Below are 21,887 nucleotides of genomic sequence, written 5' to 3'. Positions count from 1 at the left end.
TGTGAAATTCAATAAATTAAAATGCACTGTTCTCATCTATCCATCTTAACCCTGTCATGCCCTAACGTGACCAAGAAACAGAACCCAAGATGTGCAACTATCTAGTCATTGCCCCCATAGCATTCTCCCAAATTACAGAGGAAGAGGATGGAGGGTGAAAGCCCAAGGAAAAACACAGGTATATGGAGACTTTTGTAAGCGAGTACAGTGGTACCTCGGGTTACAGACGCTTCAGGTTACAGACTCCGCTAACCCAGAAATAGTACCCCGGGTTAAGAACTTTGCTTCAGGATGGGAACAGAAATCGTGCGGTGGCAGTGCAGGGGCAGCGGGAGGCCCCATTAGCTAAAGTAGTGCTTCAGGTTAAGAACAGTTTCAGGTTAAGAACGGACCTCCAGTACGAATTAAGTTCTTAACCCGAGGTACCACTGTAGAATATGCCAAACTGTAGGCTGTACTTGTTGCTTATATGGCACAAAGCTTGAGGTAGGACCCTTTATTATTTCTGTTTTTTTGATGAATAAGGTAAGTAAACATCTTAACTTTTCTCTTAAACTGAAGGATTTTTGGTCCTAGTATGTCCCTGTTTTCGAAAAAGAACCTCACTGAGTGACTTAAGTCCTCTCCTCTTGCAGGCATAGTGGGAACAGAGAGGTAGAATTTTTAACTGCATTGCGACTGCAGAAATCTTAGCATATGCATTTAAGGCATGTAAAGAACTTTATATATATATTCTACATGTCAACCCTGCACAATAGGCTTTTTATTATCATCCCCATAGTATCCCTGTTTTTATTATCTTCAGAGTTTCTCCAATAGTTTAAGAAGCCTATGTAGTCTACCATTGCTATCAAGCTGCAAATCCAGGCAACATGGAAGAGATCTCAAAAGTTGTGCAGAACAGGTCTCTAGATGAAGTAAGTAAGGGCAAAGACTGAAGATCAAGTGAAGTCATCATGCCAGCTCTTCCCTCTCTCTCATACACCCGAATGCCCCAGCAGGACTTCATACATAAATATGTATAGTGGCATAGCACACGCACACACAGCAGCTTGCCACACAAAAATCTGAGTGCATTTCATCAAATGTAACCATGAAACAGATTTGTTTGCAGAATGTTAATTCAAAGAGCCAACTATCAGAACTACAAAAGTCTGTGTTATACAAAAAAAAACCCTGTTGTACAATTTTTGTGTTTGCAATGACTAGCAGAAAATTTAGAACATTCATCATCATAAGAAGTCAGACATGCACTGATGCATTTGCACAATAAAATTCAAGAATAAAACAGGATTGCATTTAATTGTAATTGCTATTCTTGAGTGGTTATCTACAGGATTAAGTGGGTTAAGAGTTCTCTTTCGTTAAATTTTTCAAATTCCAATGACACAACAGGATAAGCAAGGTATTTTATGTGGAATTTTCAAAATGAGTTTTTTAGAACGACAACTTACCAAATATGTTGGTGGAATGTCCTTTCCTAGCAATGGGTTTCAGTTCATTATGTCCCCATCCATATTGCCGGTAATTATCCCAGGCATGCTTCATCATCTAAGGAATGGAAAACAAATAAAAATTAACACAAATTATCCATTCAACTAAAATATTTGTTTCAAAAACAGATTCTCTCTATATAAACAAAGGTAAGCAACAGAGTACAACTGTAATTTCAACTGAAATATATCTGAAAATGTTTCAAATTCAAGTCTTGCAAAATATTCTGTGCTGTCAAAGCAAGCAACTGCTTCTGTAAAGGGATGGAAGACTAGCAGTGATTAATGTAAGAGGAAGCTAATCCAAAAAATCAAGGTTTAAAAATGTAAAGGACCCCTGGACAATTAAGTCCAGACAAATTTGACTATGGGGTGTATTGCTCATCTCCACTTTCAGACTGAGGGAGATGGCGTTTGTCCGAAGACAGCTTTTCCGGGCCATGTGACCAACATGACTAAACTGCTTTTGGTGCAATGGAGCACTGATAGAAGCCAGAGTGCACAGAAATGCCATTTACCTTCCCGCTGCAGCGGAACCTATTTACCTACTCGTGCTGGTATGCTTTCAAACTGCTAGGTTGGCAGGAGATGAGACAAAGCAATGGGAGCTCACCCCATCATGCAGATTTGAACTGCCAATCTATTGCAACCCTGCATCCCCTGCCAATAAACCAAACAGGTTAAGTAGAAGAAGCTAATTAACTTGCAAAGGCCAACACATTCATGAGAATCACTGCTGAAATGCATTTCTAAATATGGTTCCAACTTCTTTCTTTTATTACCTTTTTTCAAAACACATATTCCTAATTTGCCTCTCATTATTTCTCAGAGTAGCATAGCATTTTCTCTCTGACTCTGACTCAAATTTGAACAAAGCAACAAACTCTAAAAATGAAATTGTATGCCTGGTATCCCTAATCACCAGCCAGCCAGCCACCTGCCTCTCAATGCTTCCTGCTGCCTCTGTGAGTCAAAGCATCAGTGTCTCCATTGATCTGCATAAGGCAGAACACTGTATTCCTGAAGGCTTCCCCTCTCTGCCATTTTCGCAAGTCAATGGAGGAACTGCTCCATTGGCTCAAATGGGGAGAAACAGTTGAGTGGTGTCTATCTGTCTTGATTCTGTGTTTTCACATAGGCAGACACACATGGGACACCGCCAATGTTTTGTGATTAGCCATGCCCCCACAGAGGAAATTTAAGGTAGAAATTTCATTAGCATAGCTTAACACATTTTAATGCAACATTTAAAAAATATTGTCAGTAATATTCACTCTACCCCAGAAAGGGAGCTCCAGGGCAAGAGATTAGAGGAAAATGTCAGATTACAATAAAAGAAAAAGACACAAAAGATCTACATATAATAATTGCCTTACGTGCTTATTATGCCTCCAAAAAGCAATCGCCACCTCATCATGACACTTAAGATTTCCTCATGAGGTCCTGTTCCAGATTCTATCTCATGAGTTTCTTATTAGCCTCCTCCAGAGGCAGAAAATGTTCTATAGGGGTCAGAGTGATGAACTTCCTCCCAAAGCAGCCCAGAAAATAAGCCCAGATTATGAAGCAGAATATATTAAGCCAATTCCCACATGAAATTAACTTCTATGACTATCACAAACAGTATGGTTTCTATTCACAGAAATAATACAAGCATCACGAACTACAGCTTGGTAATGATAAGATGACGCAAGCCATTACCTCTTTAATTTTGTCCCTTTTTTCTCGGATGTCTGGATCCACTGGATCTCCACTGTTTATCCCTACAAGATTTGGTACCGGGACCGGTGGCAAGGGCTTGCTGCTTTTGTTCTTCAAACCCTTTGCTATTTTGTTCTTCTCAGTTTGAATTTCAGCCTGGATCTCATCCCGTGACTTCTGCAGTTTCTCTTTTGCTTCCTCCAAAGCTTTTTCATGATCTGCACGAATTTTATTTCTCAAGCGTTCCTCTTCTTCTCTAAATAAGCAAATAATAGTCATTAAGCTCTGTTTTTAGAGCTTAAGGCCAAGCGTTAGAGCCAATCTGTTATACAACCATCATCTATTTCTTATTTCAACTGTAACCGAAGACGTTCTGCCAAATATATACAAATGATACATCTATTAGTATTAGAAGACCACTATATGTTGTAAGAAATGGTTGACATTAGAGCATTTCAGAAATTCTAATGATTAAATGGGACTTTTCACATATGCAAGAATTACATTTCATTTGCCATCACTTGCAGCCGAATGAACAGATTTCATTGAAAAACACTGTTACTGATGTGAGACTACATGAAAGTGCTATCTATAGTAGGCTTTATCTATTAAAGTGCATTCACACACCATGCATGTATCAACCAGCCCCAAAGAAAACTGAAGCTCTGATAAGGTTTAGAGCATGGGTCGCTAACATGGTTCCCGTAGGCACACACATGCTTGCAGTCTACAGGGTCCTCTCCCCCACTGAAGTTAAGCATATTATTTTTGTCAACAAAATAGGTGGCGTTGTGTGCTTGAGTGTGCTGTGTGTGTGTTGCTGTGCCCACAACTGTTTCTCTGGTTTGCAAATGTGCTCCCAGCCAACCCCTAATTTGAATAGAGCAAATGAGGAGGCCCTAAATGGCAAGGCAACTAGCGCAGCAATCAACATTATCCCAAGACTGCTGCGTATGAAGTCCTTCGATTTACTTTTGTTGCAAACCAAAGTATTAAAGGTATGGTTTTGAAAAGAGGTTTCCAACCTTGTTGAAAGGATTCTGCAGCAAAACTCTCAGGCCCCAATTAAGACTTGGCCAAATATATATATGCCTACCATTGACAGAAACACAATGTGGGTAAGCATATCTGCATCTGGATGGAAATCTACTTCATGCCCTCAACTCTACATTCAAAGAAGGAAATCCATGTGCATCTAATTTAGAAAGCAGCAATAATGAACAAATATCACCAGGAATTTACAGTTTTCACCTTATTACTGCAGGAAGTAATTACACAACAAGTTTTGGCACAAATAGGGTAATGCAACAGCAATCAAAAAGATAAGGAAGACCCACATCTGTGATCAGAAACTGGCACAGGCATTTCAGAGAACTGCACAATTCTATGCATGTCTACTCAGAAGTAAGCCCCACTATGTTCAATGGGACTTACTGCTAAGTAACCATGTTTAGGATTGCAGCCCAAGAGTCCCCTGATAAACCTGATTTAAAAAGGATTTAAAACTCATCAGAAGCTTGGCATGATGGATCTCTGCTTCCTGCTTATCCCACAAGCTTTAGAACTACTCAATCCTATTGAAAAGGTCACAAAACATGTGCTGTGAAAATGAAAATATCACTCTTGACATATTAACATTATATTACTAGTTATTTTAAGTGCGAAAAAAGTCAAAATCATTTAAGATTCCGTCACTTCTCTTCATTTCAACAATGACAAATAAGTCTTCTCAACAGTAGATTAGCAGTTAACACCCCATTTGCAACGAATAGCAATAGGCATTAAACTCTGAAGGAATAGCAACACCTGTGACATTAAACTCCATGCCCTTGAGACTTGGATAACACTATGCCTAACCAGCACTGCAAACCAGAAACCTACTGTGAGTTTAACCCACTTTTTGAGAATCACAACAATACTATAACTCAACACAGTAGGCTGAAAGGGTGTGTGTGTAATCCTTTGGGGCTTGAAGGCCGCATTTAGGATTTGACAAGCCTTCCAGGGGTCACATGCTAGCCAGAGTCCAATTCACATGCACATACACACAGCACAGCGGGGGGGGGGAGCACACAGGAACCTGCACTTATGTGTATATGCATACAAATACACATGCGCACACAGTAGAGGGGCAGGCTCAGGAGCAGACAGACATGCTCAGTCAGTAGGATTTTTACTCTGTAGGGCAGCGCTGCAGTAGAAGAACCTCCCTCTACCCCAGCATGTCGTGGGGGGGGGGGGGAGAGGACAACTGTGTTGCTGTCTACCCTTGCAAGAGTGTAGGAGGGTCTCCTCCAGTTCCAGGAAAGGAGAAACAAAGCCTCTTTTTGGGAAAGGGTCATTTTTCCTCCTAGTGCAGCACCATTGTTAGAAGGTCTAAGAAAGGGGGAGGGAAATAGTTTCTTCCCACTTCCTAAGTCTAAGGCAGGCACATCCAACAGGTAAATCGTGGGGTGTTCCTGGTAGATCTCTGGCCCCTTAGTGATCTACTCCCCCCGCCCCCAAAAAAGCTCTACAACTTTGGCTTCTCCAAGAAAGCTCAAGGACTTTGCCTTTCCTAAAAAGCTCAGCAACTTTTGCTTCCTAGCAAAAAAAAGTGGACCATCAGATTAAGTTCCACTATCGGACTGGGGATTCAAGACCCTCAATTGTGTTTTATATAATCAACTTTTAATTATGTTCTGTGTATATTGCAATGCTCATTCAGTTCCATTCAGCAGTTCTCAACCTGTGGGTCCCCAGATGTTGTTGGACTACAACTCCCATCATCCCTGCGCTCTGGCCTTGCTGGCTAGGGGTGATGGAAGTTGTAGTTCAACAACATCTGGGGACCCACAGGTTGAGAAAGGCTGATCAGTTCCATTCATTCAGATATTCAGTTCCATTCACTCATTTGCTCCCTAAAAAAAAGCTCAACCACCTTGGCTCCCCCAAAAAAGCACAACTTTGATCCATCCAACGACAATGGGTAGATCACTGCCAGTTTTTTTACACCGTGAGTAGATCACAGTCTATTGGGAGTTGGACATCCCTGGTCTAAGACATTCCAACAATGGCACTGAAGGGGTAATTGGTTCAAACTATTGTTACTGCCAAACTAAACCCATTTTTAATGCGACAAGGTTACGTCTGCATTCCTACAGCAAAAGGGGTCCCTGGTTGTTCAACCTGAATGGCTGTGCAGAACCTGGAAAGACAGCGGCTAGAAAAGAAGTTAAGGGAAGAATTCTGAACTGGTTTCCCTCTGTCCATTGACTGGTTTCTAGTCATGCTACAACTCCAATCCTTGACAACTATATTTTTATAAACTTCCAGTGGTACCACTTTAATTCATATTAACATACAATCTTCTATTGTTTCAACTGTGTCATGGAATTTTCTGCTAGACTTATCTGAAGCATTACAATAGGACATTAATAAAGAGGAACTTTAGAAGTTCTGAATGTTGAATACTTTAATCCTGCTTTCATTCAGAGGGCAAAGCAAAACAAAAAAAACAAAAAAAAACCACCCGGGCGGAAATATGCACTCCTCTTTAAATAAGAGTGCAGGTCAATACTCTTCCTTGTCCATTTATGAATGCTAGCTCATGAGAAGAGTCTAGTAGTGGGGTACTTACTCCACAATAAATTGCAGAAGTTGTGAACACCCCAGTTCAGCCACAATATATCTCACATTTATTAAGCTAAAATAAATGCAAACCTTGCACCCAGAAACCCTGCCCTTTTCCCGCTCCTTCTCCATGCACAACCAAAGACTGCCTAAGTAAATCAATTAACCAGTTTCCCAACATGCCTGAAACTGGGAAACACCAAGTTCCAATTATTTCAGTTCCTGGTTTGCTCCAAAGGTGGTAAAAGGCTTTGACAAATCCACTCACCAGGGTAGTTATAGCTAAATGCTTCCTGTTTTGGTGAGTGTATGAGGTAATTGCAAGATAATGCAGGCAACTCATTGTGGGTGTCAGCAGTCGTGCATAAGCCCATTCTGCCCCCGCCCCGCCCCTTCCGGGGCCGAAAGCAGAGTATGTGTCAGTGGTTGTGTGTCAATCAGACATGTGCAAAATGATTGCTGCCTGTAACTAGGTTCAGGAAAGCATTTTGGGTTTACTATTGTGCATTTTACCTATGTTAATTAATCAGAGCAAGTAGGGATTCCATTTTAAAAACAATGCTGGGGGGGGGTTGGAAGATGGAGCTTGGTTTTTTCTTTCAGATGGTAACATTTTTACTTGAATGAACTGCAAGGGGATAAATACTAAAAATAAAAAAAGAGTAAGGAAAAGAAGCAAGCAGAAACTGGATACTACTCTTTTCTTCTTAGATAGGGTTGCTACTTCAGACTAGCCATTTAGATATTTGTAAAATTATTTTTCTTGCTCAGAACTAAGGATTGCATTTGAACTGGCTGAAGATAAGCCTTGGTTTAAAAAAATGTTAACTTTTTTTACAGATTGAACCTATGCAAAACATAGGTTTAGAATCAAGCACCATGGAGTTCAGTGGGACATAGACTACAATTATACATAACTTACCAGAGTATTAAGTGTGGGGTAAAAATAGTACAAATAAATTATCTTAACAAACTCAAGAGTACAGAGTTTGTCAAACTTTGGATTTTCTCACCTGGCATTAAGAGAAAAGTGGTATCTTCTTGTGATAGCATTATTATCTATTTTTTATGCAGTTGAAAGAGGAAAGAAATTGACCCTAAATCAGGGTTGGCTAACCTAGGGCTCTACAGATGCGGCTACCGACTACAACTCCCATCATTCCTCACCACTGGCCATGTTGTCTGGGACTGATGGGACTTGGAGCCTAAAGCTTATTTAATTCTGGTTTAAAACTAACCAAGCCCACTGTAGCTTTTCAATATCCTATGGGCAGAGAATGTGAGTGATCCAGCTTGGAAAAAACTGAGAAGCAGGTGTTAGCCTATGAAAACTCATGCCGCAAACATCTTTAATCTTTAAGATGCCCCAACTCTCTTCTAATTCTTCCTTCATTTTTGTTTTAAAATTTCTTAGAAAATCAAAATAAGCATCTTATTGGCAAAATGCCATGTTGCCTCTACATTTTATAGTCCTAATAGAAACAGTTATATAAATATTGTTTTGTACAAGTTCAAATAGTATATATATATATATTTGTGATGGGAGGAGATAAGTCTTAAATTTTTGAAAGGGAGAGAAAAACCTGTCAATAGGTTCAAACAAACAAAATGTTTTCAACCTACATAGAGTGTTATGTAATTTCATCAGTTAGTATATTTGTTGACAGTAGTATACGCTTCATAGCTGGCTAATGAAAACAAAAACTTGGCTACCAAGCCCTGTTTGATAACCCCAATTTCCAAGTTCAGGAGCAGGAATGAACCCAGGAATTATTCAGTTGTGGTGCATGAAGAAGGGAAGAATGAAAGAACAGCATGAGACACAAGTCAATATGTGTCAAGTTCAAATCAATCCAGTGTGTTTTCTTTAAAAAATGCAGCCAAGGAAAGAGCAAAGTGTAAAACCCAACATACAAAATTCTATGGCTATAACCTCAATGGTTTTCTGAAAAGAGCAAATATCATTTCCCAACATTTTATTCTACACAGAAAACTGTACCACATCACAGGCTCCATCTGTCTGTTCTGGCCTTTGGAGACTAGGAATTGATTGTGAGTTCAGCTGATTTGGGGAGGGGGTTAGGTTCATCGAGTTAAGTTATAATGTTGATGAATTTGGTTTTTATTTTTTTGCTGTAAGCTGCAGCAAGGTAAAAGTGGGGTAAAATTATTTAAAATAACTGAAGATGCTGCCAGTAGTTTTTCTAATTATGTTTGCTACTACCTTAATGTTATTCTTCAGTAGTAAAATGATTTCATTCTATACCTTTGCTTCTTGTATTCCATACTGAATTCACCTAGACTTACTTCTGAATAGACATCATTAGGCTTGCCCCATAAAGCCATAAAATAAGGTTCAAAAATAGTAATTTTATTACTGAACTCCTAGTGTAATTCATTTTTTTTCTCCCAGCGCAGACTCTTTGTACTGTACTTTGTTCTTTTGGTGCTGCCCCTCTTTTATCCTGTTCCATACAAAATGGGTACTGAAAAGGCACTCCTTTAATTAATCTTTTCTGTTCCATTTGCTAAGAGCATTGTATAAAATGACACACCAACTCTACTCATAGCTGGGTATGAGTGCATATGGAGGATATTCTAAAGGTTTATATAATGCCAGGGTTTGTGGCACAGGTTCCTGCTGTGAGGACTTATATATACTCTTTTCTCCCAAGTTGTTACATAGCTCTTCAGGTTATCACACACAATATAGATGTAACAATGTTTTTCAGTCTGTGGCAGTTCCTGCTGTGCCTACATCTAATAAGGGTAGGCGGTAGATCAGTCACCAGACCCACCTAAAACATGGGTGAGGAACCCAGGGTCCATAGGAGGCCCTCCAGACCCTCTATCTGGCCCCCCAGAACATTCCCTAGGCCACACCCCTCACTGACCTGTCTTTGTACCCTCTGAGTGTTTTTGCCTAGCTGGAATGTGTCCTTGTATTCTGATACAGTGGTACCTCGGGTTAAGTACTGAATTCGTTCCAGAGGTCCATTCTTAACCTGAAACTGTTCTTAACCTGAAGCACCACTTTAGCTAATGGGGCCTCCTGCTACCACCGCACCGCCGGAGCAGGATTTTTGTTCTCATCCTGAAGCAAAGTCCTTAACCCGAGGTACTATTTATGGGTTAGCGGAGTCTGTAACCTGAAGCGTATGTAACCTGAAGTGTATGTAACCCGAGGTACCACTGCAATGCCTTTTGGTTCCCTAGTGGAGGACAGAGAAGGGTATACAAGTGCATGCAGAAAATAGCCCACTTTTGCCTCTGGTCTTACCCATCACTGGCATGTGGTCCCCTGAAGGTTGCCAAGAAGTGAATGCAGCTGAAAGAGGTTCCCAGCCTCTGATCTAAAGTATTCACTCATTCCACTCCTAACAGCTCCAAAGACTTGCCCCAGAAGGAATGGCCATTTAACTCCCCCCCCCCGCCCCACCTCAAAATGGTAGGAGACCGATACACAACTGGCTTTCATTAGTCTAAGAGGACCACATTAGTCTAAAGCCAGGCACAACTGGCTTTCATTAGTCCAGGGTTGCTTTCCATGGGGACAGCCACTCCTAGCAGGGACGGGGAGGGAAAAAGCAAACAAGAGCCAGTGTGAAGGAGCAGTTAAGAGTACTGACGGACCTGGGTTCAAATCCCCCGCTTGGTCATGAAGCTCTCACTGGGTGACCCTGGGCCAGGCACTGCCTCTCAGCCTAACACTCCTCACAGGGTCGTTGCGGGGATTAAATGGGTAGTGGGAGGAGAAATATGCATACCACCTTGAACTCCTTGAAGGAAAGGCAGGATTTAAATACAGTAAGTAAGGTGCACTGGCGAATCAGGTCTTGACAACTCCTCTTTCTGGACACCTGTGATGTGAACGTAACCTGACAGCACACAGTGATTCTTCACCAAGGCAGCACACCACATTAAGCCAGGGCTGAAACCTATTCCTGTATACAACACTCCCCCTCTTGTTGTCAGCATCTGTCTGTTTCGAGACACAATGGAGTGCACCTCCAAGGCTGAAGTCAAATCGCTGCATTAGCACTGACATGTCCTCCTCAGGCTGCAAGCCTAGGCGGTGTGTATGGAGGTCCTGAGCTGTCCAGAGGACAAGACCTCCCTCTCAGCCTCACTGATGTGGTCCAAAGGAAAGCAGAGCAATACGCTTGGCACCAGCTTGGCTGCAGGAGTTGCTGGAAGAAGGCATACAGAGTGCCACCCAACAGTCTTAGGGTTGCCACTCCAGATTTGTGAAGGGCTTACTCCATAGCCTTTTCTTCTCCCAAAAAGTATCCCACAAGGCAACAGACGTTTAGGATCAGTGTTTTCCTTCTCCTTGATGCGATACCTTGCCAGGTTGACAAGCCCCATCTGCCCTCATTCCTCTCTATATAGCCCACCATGAAGAAACCACCCTGACCACTGGGCCCACTATTGGTATTGTCTGCGCAATCCACCAGAGCTTGGCTTTGCATGCAGGGGAAGCCCCTAAATCACTGGGTTTGAGACCCGTGGACTACCCAACCCCATCCCACCAATAATAATACAGTGGTACCTCGGGTTAAGAACTTAATTCATTCTAGACATCCGTTCTTAACCTGAAACTGTTCTTAACCTGAAACACCACTTTAGCTAATGGGGCCTCCCGCTGCTGCCGCGCCGCCGGAGCATGATTTCTGTTCTCATCCTGAAGCAAAGTCCTAAACCCGAGGTAATATTTCTGGGTTAGCGGAGTCTGTAACCTGAAGCATATGTAACCTGAGGTACCACTGTGTTGGTATTGTCTGTGCAATCCACCAGAGCTTGGCTTTGCATGCAGGGGAAGCCCCTAAATCACTGAGTTTGAGACCCGTGGACTACGCAACCCCATCCCACCAATAATAATAATAATAATAATAATGGCGGCGGCGGCAGCAGCAGGATTGGCCTGAGGGCCTACCTGTGCCTGTGCTGGTCGCGGCCCTGCCCGTGGACCAGGTACCCTCCCGCGGCGTTCTTGCCCCCCTGGCCGGCGTCCACGTGGGGGATGAGCACGTCCTCCAGGCCCAGGTCGAAGCGCTTGTGCTTGGAGGAGTCCGGCAGGAAGAAGAAGGCGCCGAAGCAGAGCGTGATGAAGGCACTGAGGATCAGCAGGAGGATGAACTTCTCCGAGAGCCTCAAGGTGGCCCGGTGGTGCGGGAACGACGACGACGACGACGGGCCCAGGTTGCGAGGCGGGATGCGGCGCCCCGAGAGCGGCAGCAGCGCCGGCGTCGTCATCGCGAGGGCGAAGCTAGACGAGGCGGCGGCGGGTGAGGGCGGTTAAATCTCCGGTCGGCGGAGCAGCCAGCAGGCCTCCTCCTCCTCCGCCTCCTCCTCCTCCCTCAGGAGGGCCGGCGCGCCGCTCCGCGCAGGGAAGCCGTCCCGGCAGCGGCCCCCTCCCCGCAGGGAGGCCCCCGCGCCCCGGCGGCCTGAGGCGGAGCGGCCGCGCTCATCCCGAGGCGGCTCCCGGGGGCGGCGGCGGCGGGGTCCGGAGCGCCAAGCCTGAGGGGGATTCACCACATGCCGGGCCTCCTCAGCGCCGCCCGCCCGCCCGCCTTCCCCTCAGAACCGGCCTCCCTTCCCTCAGGAGCCTCGGAGGGGCCGGGCCTGCTCGCCCGCCGGCCGGCCGTGTGGCGCCACTCGCTCCCCGGCCTCGGCCTCCTCCTCCGCTTCTCCTCTCCTTCCTTCCCACAAACGTCTCTCGAGGAACCGACTCCGGAATCCTGAGGCAGAGAGAGAGAGAGAGAGAGAGAGAGAAGCAGGCCCCCCTCGCGCGCATGCGCGGGTCTCCCTGAGCGGAAGAGGACGCCCTTCGCTTCCCTCTCGTTTTCTGTTTCATAGAGCTGGGTAAGGGTAGAGAAGGGCTGGCAGCGGCAACGGAAGTTATTCCGGGTCTCTTTCTCATCTCATCTCAGTTATCTGCCAATCTCCCATTCCCACCACCCTTCTGAGTAATACCCCTCCCCACCTTCTCACTATATAGAAGGATCTGGCAACTTCTGTTTCAGTGTATCTGAAGAAGTGTGCATGCACACGAAAGCTCATACCAAGAACTAACTTAGTTGGTCTCTAAGGTGCTACTGGAAGGAATTTTTTTTATTTTGACTATGGCAGACCAACACGGCTACCTATCTGTAACCGGGTCTCTTTTATTTATTTTTCTTTCTTTCTTTTCCCTGATTTTTTTAATTGGTTTTCACAACATTATAAACAAACAAACATAAACCATAGCCTTATTGAAAATTACACTTGTTGTTAAGTGACTCCCTCGCTTCCCCTTGGTTGAATTTCATCACCTGTCCTTTTAACGGTTTTCCAAATCACAGTTCTTGTAAAATTTAACTTAAACATTAACATCCTTAGATCTTCACATCATGAAATTAAACATATTAATTCATCACTTAACGTAAATAAAATCCTAAGCCAATTAAGTATCTGCAAGCTGTTTTCATAGAATCATAGAGTTGGAAGAGACCACAAGGGCCATCGAGTCCAACCCCCTGCCAAACAGTTATTTTCAGTTATTTTATTTTAACTTAACATATTTAACTAAGTAATCATTAAATTTAATCCAATCCTCCTGGTACTCCTCCTCCTTCTGGTCACGGACTCTTCTGGTTAAGTCGGCTAGCTCCGAAAAAATTCCATCCTCTTCATCTGCCATTCTTCTATGATTGGGTTTTCCACTTTTTAGCTAACAAATACAAGCAGCAGTTGTGGCATACAAAAATAATTTAATATCTTTCTTGGGCATCTTTTATTTATTTTTCAAAGCGCTCTAGAAAAAAGGGCTGCCTCCCATAGACTCTTAAGAACTGGAAGGGACCATCCGAGCTGGGTCATCTAGTCCAACCCCCTGAAATGCAGGAATCTTTCACCCGACCTGAGGCTTGAACCCACCACCCTGAGATTAAGTCTCTGATGCTGTACCAACTAAACTATCAGTGATTGGGATTTCTACACCTTGCACCCTTGGCAAAAAGCTGTTTAGGTGCAAGGAGAGCACATGGGTGTGTAGGTGGGCAGGCTGCCAACTACTCCGGGCCTTAGGTTGCCTACCCCTGATCTAAAGGGTTAATCATAGAATCCTAGAGTTGGAAGAGACCACAAGGGCCATCGAGTCCAACCCCCTGCCAAGCAGGAAACACCATCAGAGCACTCCTGACATATGGTTGTCAAGCCTCTGCTTAAAGACCTCCAAAGTAGGAGACTCCACCACACTCCTTGGCAGCAAATTCCACTGTCAAACAGCTCTTACTGTCAGGAAGTTCTTCCTAATGTTTAGGTGGAATCTTCTTTCTTGTAGTTTGGATCCATTGCTCCGTGTCCGCTTCTCTGGAGCAGCAGAAAACAACCTTTCTCCCTCCTCTATGTGACATCCTTTTATATATTTGAACATGGCTATCATATCACCCCTTAACCTCCTCTTCTCCAGGCTAAACATGCCCAGCTCCCTTAGCCATTCCTCATAAGGCATCGTTTCCAGGCCTTTGACCATTTTGGTTGCCCTCCTCTGGACACGTTCCAGTTTGTCAGTGTCCTTCTTGAACTGTGGTGCCCAGAACTGGACACAGTACTCCAGGTGAGGTCTGACCAGAGCAGAATACAGTGGCACTATTACTTCCCTTGTCAAATAGAAGATGAAGAAAGCTTGTTTTCTCTTGCTCTGGAGGACAGGACCCAAACCAGTAGATCTGAGTTGCTAGAAAGGAGATGCCGACTAAACATCAGGAAGAACTTTCTCACAGTAAGAGCTATTCAGCTCCCATGGGAAGTGGTGCCCTGTCCTTCCTTGCAGGTTTTTAAGCAGAGGTTGGATGACCACCTGCCATGGATGCTCTAGCTGAGGGTCGTGCATGGCAGGGAGTTGGACTAATGACCCTCGTGGTCCCTTCCAACTCTACAGTTCCATGATTCTATATGTGATTCTGCCCAGCTCTAAACAAAGCATAGCAGCAAAGAAATTGCTTCCTTGGCTTATTTGTTATTCGGGTCTTAGTTTCTGAGATTTTTGTTTTACTGTTTTAGATTTCAGCTTAATAAATGAGCAAGCACACACACACTCCGTCCACATATTGCATTGGGGAGAGGCACCTGTGGTTGAGATAATGGCTATGTGTACCAGTGGGGCGCGGGTGGCGCTGTGGGTTAAAGCACAGAGCCTAGGACTTGCCAATCAGAAGGTCGGCGGTTCGAATCCCCGCGACGGCATGAGCTCCCATTGCTCGGTCCCTGCTCCTGCCAACCTAGCAGTTCGAAAGCACATCAAAGTGCAAGTAGATAAATAGGTACCGCTCCGGCGGGAAGGTAAACGGCGTTTCCGTGCGCTGCTCTGGTTTGCCAGAAGCGGCTTAGTCATGCTAGCCACATGACCCGGAAGCTGTCTGCAGACAAACGCCGGCTCCCTTGGCCAATAAAGGGAGATGAGCGCCGCAACCCCAGAGTCGGTCACGACTAGACCTAATGGTCAGGGGTCACTTTACCTTTATACCAGTGTTTTACCATCTCACTATAGGTTTTCTGTGTGTGTTATCACAGCTGACCTCTATTATCTTCTCCACAGTATCTGGTAAGGTAGATACTGACAGATAACCAGTTAATTGCCAGTTTAGAACTGTCAGCTACATATTATTAAATATACAAGAGCACAGATAAACAGTGCAGGAAATAATTCAAGTATTGATAGTTTCTTAAAAAAAGATTTTTCAGTGACTACATTAACAAATAATATCACCATAGTGCAGGCTGGGAGGGATAAATTCCTGAAAGAGCAGTCTTTTGACTCTTAACTGCATGATTAGCGATTTCCTCTATACATATTCTCAAGTCTATAGTTTCTAGACACCTGTACTTCCTGTTGCCTACACCATAGATTTGTAATTGCAGACTGAGAAGTAGGGATGATTTCCATTTTCAATACAATTCCCGCCCCCCCAACTTCAGGGAAGTGAAAGCAGACTATGGAAATCAAGGGAGAAAATCAGGATTTTAGTGAATGTGTAACTTGATAGCAACCTATCTTTCCAGCAGTTCAATGTACTGTACCAGGAAAAACAGAACTCTTTCGTCTGAGTTTTTTGTTTTTGCATTTTACAGTTCTGTAACAGGGTTGCATGCAAGTCAACGAAGCACAAGGCTTCTCCATTCAATTGAGTGTTAGGAATGTTTTGTTTGGGGTAATAAATGCAAACCCCAATTCAGACCCCACTCTGATCGACAGTGCTAACACTGGACTATATAGTACGGATGGCTGAGTATATTTCAGTTGTATACTCCTTTCTTTCAACTTCAGCCTGAACCTCGGTTTGCAATGAGGGTTGCACTTCACTGTTCTATACCAGCCTTAGCCTAGCCCCACATCTGCAATATGCATTATGGGCTACATTGTGGGACTGTTGTAATGAGCTGTACTGGCGTTGCAATTTGCAGTCTATTTTTTTAAATATTTGGAAAAACCCTCCTCCACATTTCCTGAGCTAGAAAAGTCAGGAATGCCCCTTTTCCCTTGTTCGTCGGGTGGGGGAGTCAATGTGGAGTAACATACTGGTACAGTAAAATCTAGCTTTTCTCCATTCATGCAGTTCTCACTTCTACACCAGGGGGAATTTTAAAATGGCTTTTCACATGTAAACCAAGAAATTACCTATATGGATAATGGGGTTCTTCTCTCTCCCCCCATCTCTGTGCTCTGCAAAGTAACTCAAAACCAGAGGTTCAGAATGATACATTATATGAACTTCCTGTTTCCATATACTTTTTTTTCCTTCCAAGAGGCCAAAGTGAAAGCAGACTACAGGAAACTAAGTGGTATTGGTAAAAAGATTATCAAGAATATGTAAATATGGATTGACAATGGTTATAAACACATGGTTATAATAGGTTAAGATACTGAGTAAAGATAAATGACAGAGGGTAAGGATTTGCTGAATTAAATATCTGAACTGGAATACAAAAAGGGAGGTGTGAGGAGGTTAGGAAACTAGTAAATGAAGTATAAGATATGAAATTATTGATCTTTTTCTTTTCTTTTTTTTTCCTTTTTGTTAACTGTTTTCTATTTTGTATTTTTCATGTGTTCTGTTTTCGTACTTTTGTAGTTTTTCCTTTTTTTTCTTTTTTAAGGTTATTTTTTTGTTCTTATTTGTTAAGTCTAAACTTTGAAACTTTTTAATGTTTGTAAAATCTCAATAAATATTATTTTTTAAAAAAAACCAAAGTGAAAGCAGACTACAGTCATACCTCGGGTTACAGACGCTTCAGGTTGAGTTTTTTGGGGTTACAGACCTGCCGAAACCCAGAAGTACTGGAATGGGTTACCTCCGGGTTTCGGCAGCCACGCATGCGCAGAAGCACTAAATCATGCTCCGCACATGCGCAGAAGCACCAAATTGCAACCCTCGCGTGCAACCCACAAATGTAGCACTTTGTTGCTGTGTATTGGGGGAGGTGTATAGTGTGGTGTTAGGGGAGGGTAGTAACTTTGGTGGGGGAGACGTCGTGAGGTAGTTTGTCCACCTTTGGTCCCGACCCTGCACTCAACTTTCACCTGTGGCTCCTAGAAGCTGTCAGCAGGTCACAGTTGCCCCACCGCTGGAACAGCTTCGACTGGTCAGCGAAACCAGGTAAGGGTAGCTGATGAGTCTCAAACCCTCAGTGAGTTAGAGACTACCCCTGTGTGAGAAGACAGACTCTGACAGATTCAGTGGATGAGACCAATAGTGGGTCCTATGGTCAAGAAGGAGATTTCTGCACATGCTCTGGAGGGGAGTGAGGGGCAGATAGGGCTCATCAACCTGGGAAGGTAGTCCATCTAGGAAAAGGAAAGCTCTGACCCTAAACCTCTGATACTTTGAGGGATATCTTAGGATGAAGGCAAGGCTAAGCAGTAAGCTCTCCACAAATCCAGAGTCCCTAAAAAGGCTGGATGGTGCCTTGTATGCCTCCCTCCAGCAACTCCTGCAGCCAAGTTGTTGCTAAATGTATGCCTCTGCTTTCCTTTGGACATCAGCATGGCTGAGACATCACCTTGCCAACAAAGGTCCGCATAGTTAAAGCTCTGGTTTTCCCAGTAGTGATGTATGGAAGTGAGAGCTGGACCATAAAGAAGGCTGATCGCTGAAGAATTGATGCTTTTGAATTCTGGTGCTGGAAGAGACTCTTGAGAGTCCCATGGACTGCAAGAAGATCAAACCTCTCCATTCTGAAGGAAACCAGCCCTGAGTGCTCACTGGAAGGACAGATCCTGAAGCTGAGACTCCAAGACTTTGGCCACCTCATGAGAAGAGAAGACTCCCTGGAAAAGACCCTGATGTTGGGAAAGATGGAGGGCACAAGGTTCAGGGGACGACAGAGGACGAGATGGTTGGACAGTGTCCTCGAAGCTACCAGCATGAGTTTGACCAAACTGTGGGAGGCAGTGGAAGACAGAAGTGCCTGGCGTGCTCTGGTCCAGGGGGTCACGAAGAATTGGACATGGCTAAATGACTAAACAACAACAAGGCTGGGGGGGAGGCTTGGGCTTGTCCTCTGGGCAACCCAGGACCTCCATACACACTGCCCAGGTTTGTGCCCGAGTGAAGTCCCTTCGGTGCTGCTAACACAGTGACTTTAGTTCAACCCCTGAGGCACACTGTACTGTCTCTTGAAACAGACGGATGAGGGAGGTTTCTGAAGTTTGGGAAAGGGAAGTATTTCCCCCTTCCCCCCTGATTCTTTTTAATATAATGACCCACAACCCCCTCTGCCTCTGGCCCCCTCTTCTAGGTTATTATATGCTACTAAGGCTTCATGCTGGCTAGTCACCTCCTCCTCTTTTTGCCCCCCCCCCCACAAGCACAACCCTCAGTATTTCATGGCTTTGGGAAGCCAAAAAGCATGCCTCAATTCTTGTTAGTTTCTTTTAATGTCGAACTTAATGTACTTATACTCCCTGGGGCACAAGAAGCAACTCCCTCATTTTGGGGTAGGCAAGTTTTGTTGTGAAATCAGTAATGACTGTGACTGGGAACGGTTATGGACCACAGGTATGAAATTTACGGCATGTAATGCCTTAAGAGAAAATTTAATGAAAATGATTTATAGGTGGTACATGACACCAGTTAAGCTTGGAAAAATCTACCATTTGCCCGATAATAAATGTTGGAAATGTAATGAGACTGAAGGTACATTTTTTCACCTTTGGTGGACGTGCCCAAGGATTAAGGTATTCTGGGAGATGATTTATAATGAAATGAAAAAGGTATTTAAATATATCTTCCTTAAGAAACCGGAGGCCTTTCTCCTGGGCATGGTCGGCCAATTGGTGTTAAAGAAGCACAGAACTTTTTTTATGTATGCAACAACAGCAGCAAGAATACTCATCGCAAAATATTGGAAAACACAAGATTTACCCACCAGGGAAGAATGGCAGATGAAGTTGATGGACTACATGGAATTGGCGGAAATGACTGGCAGAATCCGAGACCAGGGAGAAGAGTCGGTGGAAGAAGACTGGAAAAAGTTTAAAGATTATTTACAGAAATACTGTAAAATTAATGAATGTTAGAAAAATGTTGGAATGAAGTTATATGGCTTTAGTAGAAATGTTATAAGGAATTAAGTATAAATAGATTAATAGAGCATTAAAGGGAAAAATAAGGTTAGAATGTGTTAAGACAATTATAGGATAGGAAACAGGAAGATGGAAAGGAATTGCTGAAACAATTAATAGAAGTGGAATACAAAAAGGGAGGTGCAAGGAGGTCATGGAAATTAGTGAAAGAAAGATAAGATATTGAAATTGGATTGTGTTTTAAATGGTTTTTGTTTTGCTTTGTTAGATGTATGTTAGTGTTTTTGCAGTGGGCTTTTTTTTGTATTGTATTGTATTGTTGTATGTTTTTTCTTTTTTGGTTTTTTGTAGTGTTGTGTTTAATTTGTTGGAAAACTAATAAATATTATTATTTTTTTAAAAAAGAAATCAGTAATGACTGGACCATCCAAATTTGATTTCAGACCTGCAATAAAGTTGTCCAGTGTATTCCAAACTCCTAAAAAGATTACTCCGGTTCAGATCTCCAACCATTCCAGAAAAGAGCCGTGTACCATGTAGTAGCGTTGTTTGTTGGCAAGGGGAATGTTTCAGAAACAAGGAAGGAATATCCTCTTCGAAAAATTTCCTCCACCAAACTATATAGTGCTATGGCTCAAGTTGATGGCTAGCTTCAACCACAAATCAGAGCACTTTATTTCTATATAGAAGCCAGGGGACTGGGCATTCTGGAGAGTAGAAAGGGAGAATGTCCTTCTCCTGAGAAACTTCTCCATATAGTCTAGGGACAGGAAATTTGTAACCTCACAATTTGCATCTACCCACTCCTAAAGCTCAAAACATAAGACAATGGTGTTTCCAGGTCAACAAACACAGTTCATTAAAAACTCACTGTAATAACGAGTTTGTATCTGCTTCACTATTAGAATTCTTCTACATTAAGAATGCATTTGTGAGCACTGGAATATGACTGGAACTGCTGCTGCAGAATTAGAAAGTTTACAGTACAACCCAATGCCTGTTTACTTGGAATTAAGTCCCGCTATGTTCAAAGAGATAAGTTTTCTTGTCATGGCTGAGGCTTGGAATAGATGGCCCTTGGGGTCCCTTCCAATTCTACAGTTCTATGATTCTATTTTTTTATGGCAGATTGTAACTGTGAGGCTTTGCAATACAAGTCGTCCAGAATTAAAGAAAAGCATTGTGGGCTTAGGGTTAATAGTTGAAGGCGTCCAAAAGTAAGCAGAGGGAGATGTTGACTTACAGGTTAGGAGCACAGTTAATATCCCTGATTTCAGTGTTTCTGTTCATTCCTGTTTAGTTTTCTCAATTGAGATAACTTACTAGATTTTATTTAAGACAGGAGTGTTGCACAGTACATAAAGGATTCAGGGCAGAGAGCCAAATTTGCATACAATCCACATATACTCATTTATATGTATAGGTGCCTCTGGGAAAATGAGGTGTGGGTGGCTACACTTTGCAGTGTGCCCAGCTCTCTCAGGGGTGCAAGCCTGGAGGTCCTGAGCTGCCCAGACAACAAGACTCCCCCACCCCCACCTTGGGCTCACTGATGGGGTCCAAAGGAAATCAGAGCAATACATTTGGCACAACTTGGCTGCAGCAGTTACAGGAAGGAGGCATACATTCAACATCCAACTGAGGGACTCCTCTCTGGATTTGTTCAAGGTTTACTCCTTAGCCTTGCCTTTTCTTGAAGGTGTCCCACAAGCGACTGTTCCTCAGGGTTTACTCCCGAAGCGTTTCTAACAGCTTAGTATAACTGTTAAGGCAGCGGAGGTTTAGGATCAGAGCTTTCCTTCTCCTATAAAATTAAAGGGCGGCACTGGGGTCTAAACCACTGAGCCTAGGGCTTGCTGATCGGAAGGTCGGTGGTTCGAATCCCTGCGACAGGGTGAGCTCCCATTGCTCGGTCCCTGCTCCTACCCACCTAGCAGTTTGAAAGCACGTCAAAGTGCAAGTAGATAAATAGGTACCACTCCGGCGGGAAGGTAAACAGTGTTTCTGTGCGCTGCTTTGGTTTCACCAGAAGCAGCTTATTCATGCTGGCCACATGACCCAGAAAAACTGTCTGTGGACAAACGTCGGCTCCCTCGGCCACTAAGGCGAGATGAGCGCCACAACCCCAGAGTCGTCTGCGACTGGACTTAACTGTCAGGGGTCCTTTACCTTTAAGTGGGAAGGGATCCAGTGTCTGCAACAAACAACCAGGGACGCGGACTTATAAAAAATATTGGGGGGGGGGGGCGGGAAAGCTCATGAATAATAAATAAGCTCATGAATATGCAAATAAAGTGGCGCCGCCTCCTCGTGAGCGAATAGGGGAGAGCGTGCTGCGCCTATTAATCAGCTCCGGAACAGCTGATATGCGGGAAACGAGGGGCTAGCCGGAGAAGAGAGGGCGAGCCCCCTCCGCTCCGGCCCTAAATAGGGCAAGCCACACCCCCCCAGCCAGCCGATTGGTACCCGGTCGTTCTTGCGGGGGCTGAAACTGCCAGGAGGAAGGAAATTCC

The 21,887-nt window shown here is 43.7% G+C and overlaps 1 protein-coding gene and 1 long non-coding RNA gene across 2 annotated transcripts in view; one reads left to right on the top strand and one right to left on the bottom strand.

Annotated features, from left to right (window-relative positions):
• The window catches only part of MAN1A2 (mannosidase alpha class 1A member 2), a 50,447-nt gene extending 37,836 nt beyond the window's left edge, over positions 1-12,611 (bottom strand). Inside the window, exons 1-3 of the mRNA XM_083481800.1 lie at positions 11,743-12,611; positions 3,195-3,450; positions 1,455-1,551 (exon numbers count right to left, since the gene is read on the bottom strand). Coding sequence (XP_083337926.1) covers positions 1,455-1,551; positions 3,195-3,450; positions 11,743-12,062 — 673 coding nt within the window. The 5' untranslated portion in view covers positions 12,063-12,611. The remainder of the gene's footprint in view (positions 1-1,454; positions 1,552-3,194; positions 3,451-11,742) is intronic.
• LOC310696517 lies at positions 56-1,293 on the top strand. The gene is made up of 2 exons (XR_014520600.1): positions 56-178; positions 806-1,293. It is a non-coding gene; the product is annotated as an uncharacterized lncRNA (long non-coding RNA).
• Positions 12,612-21,887: the final 9,276 nt, after the last annotated feature.

Source organism: Podarcis liolepis, assembly GCF_965112155.1.
Source record: "Podarcis liolepis genome assembly, chromosome: 17".
Classification (NCBI taxonomy): domain Eukaryota; kingdom Metazoa; phylum Chordata; class Lepidosauria; order Squamata; family Lacertidae; genus Podarcis; species Podarcis liolepis.
The sequence above is the reverse complement of the archived record's forward strand: the minus strand, read 5'-3'. Positions and strand labels throughout refer to the sequence as shown.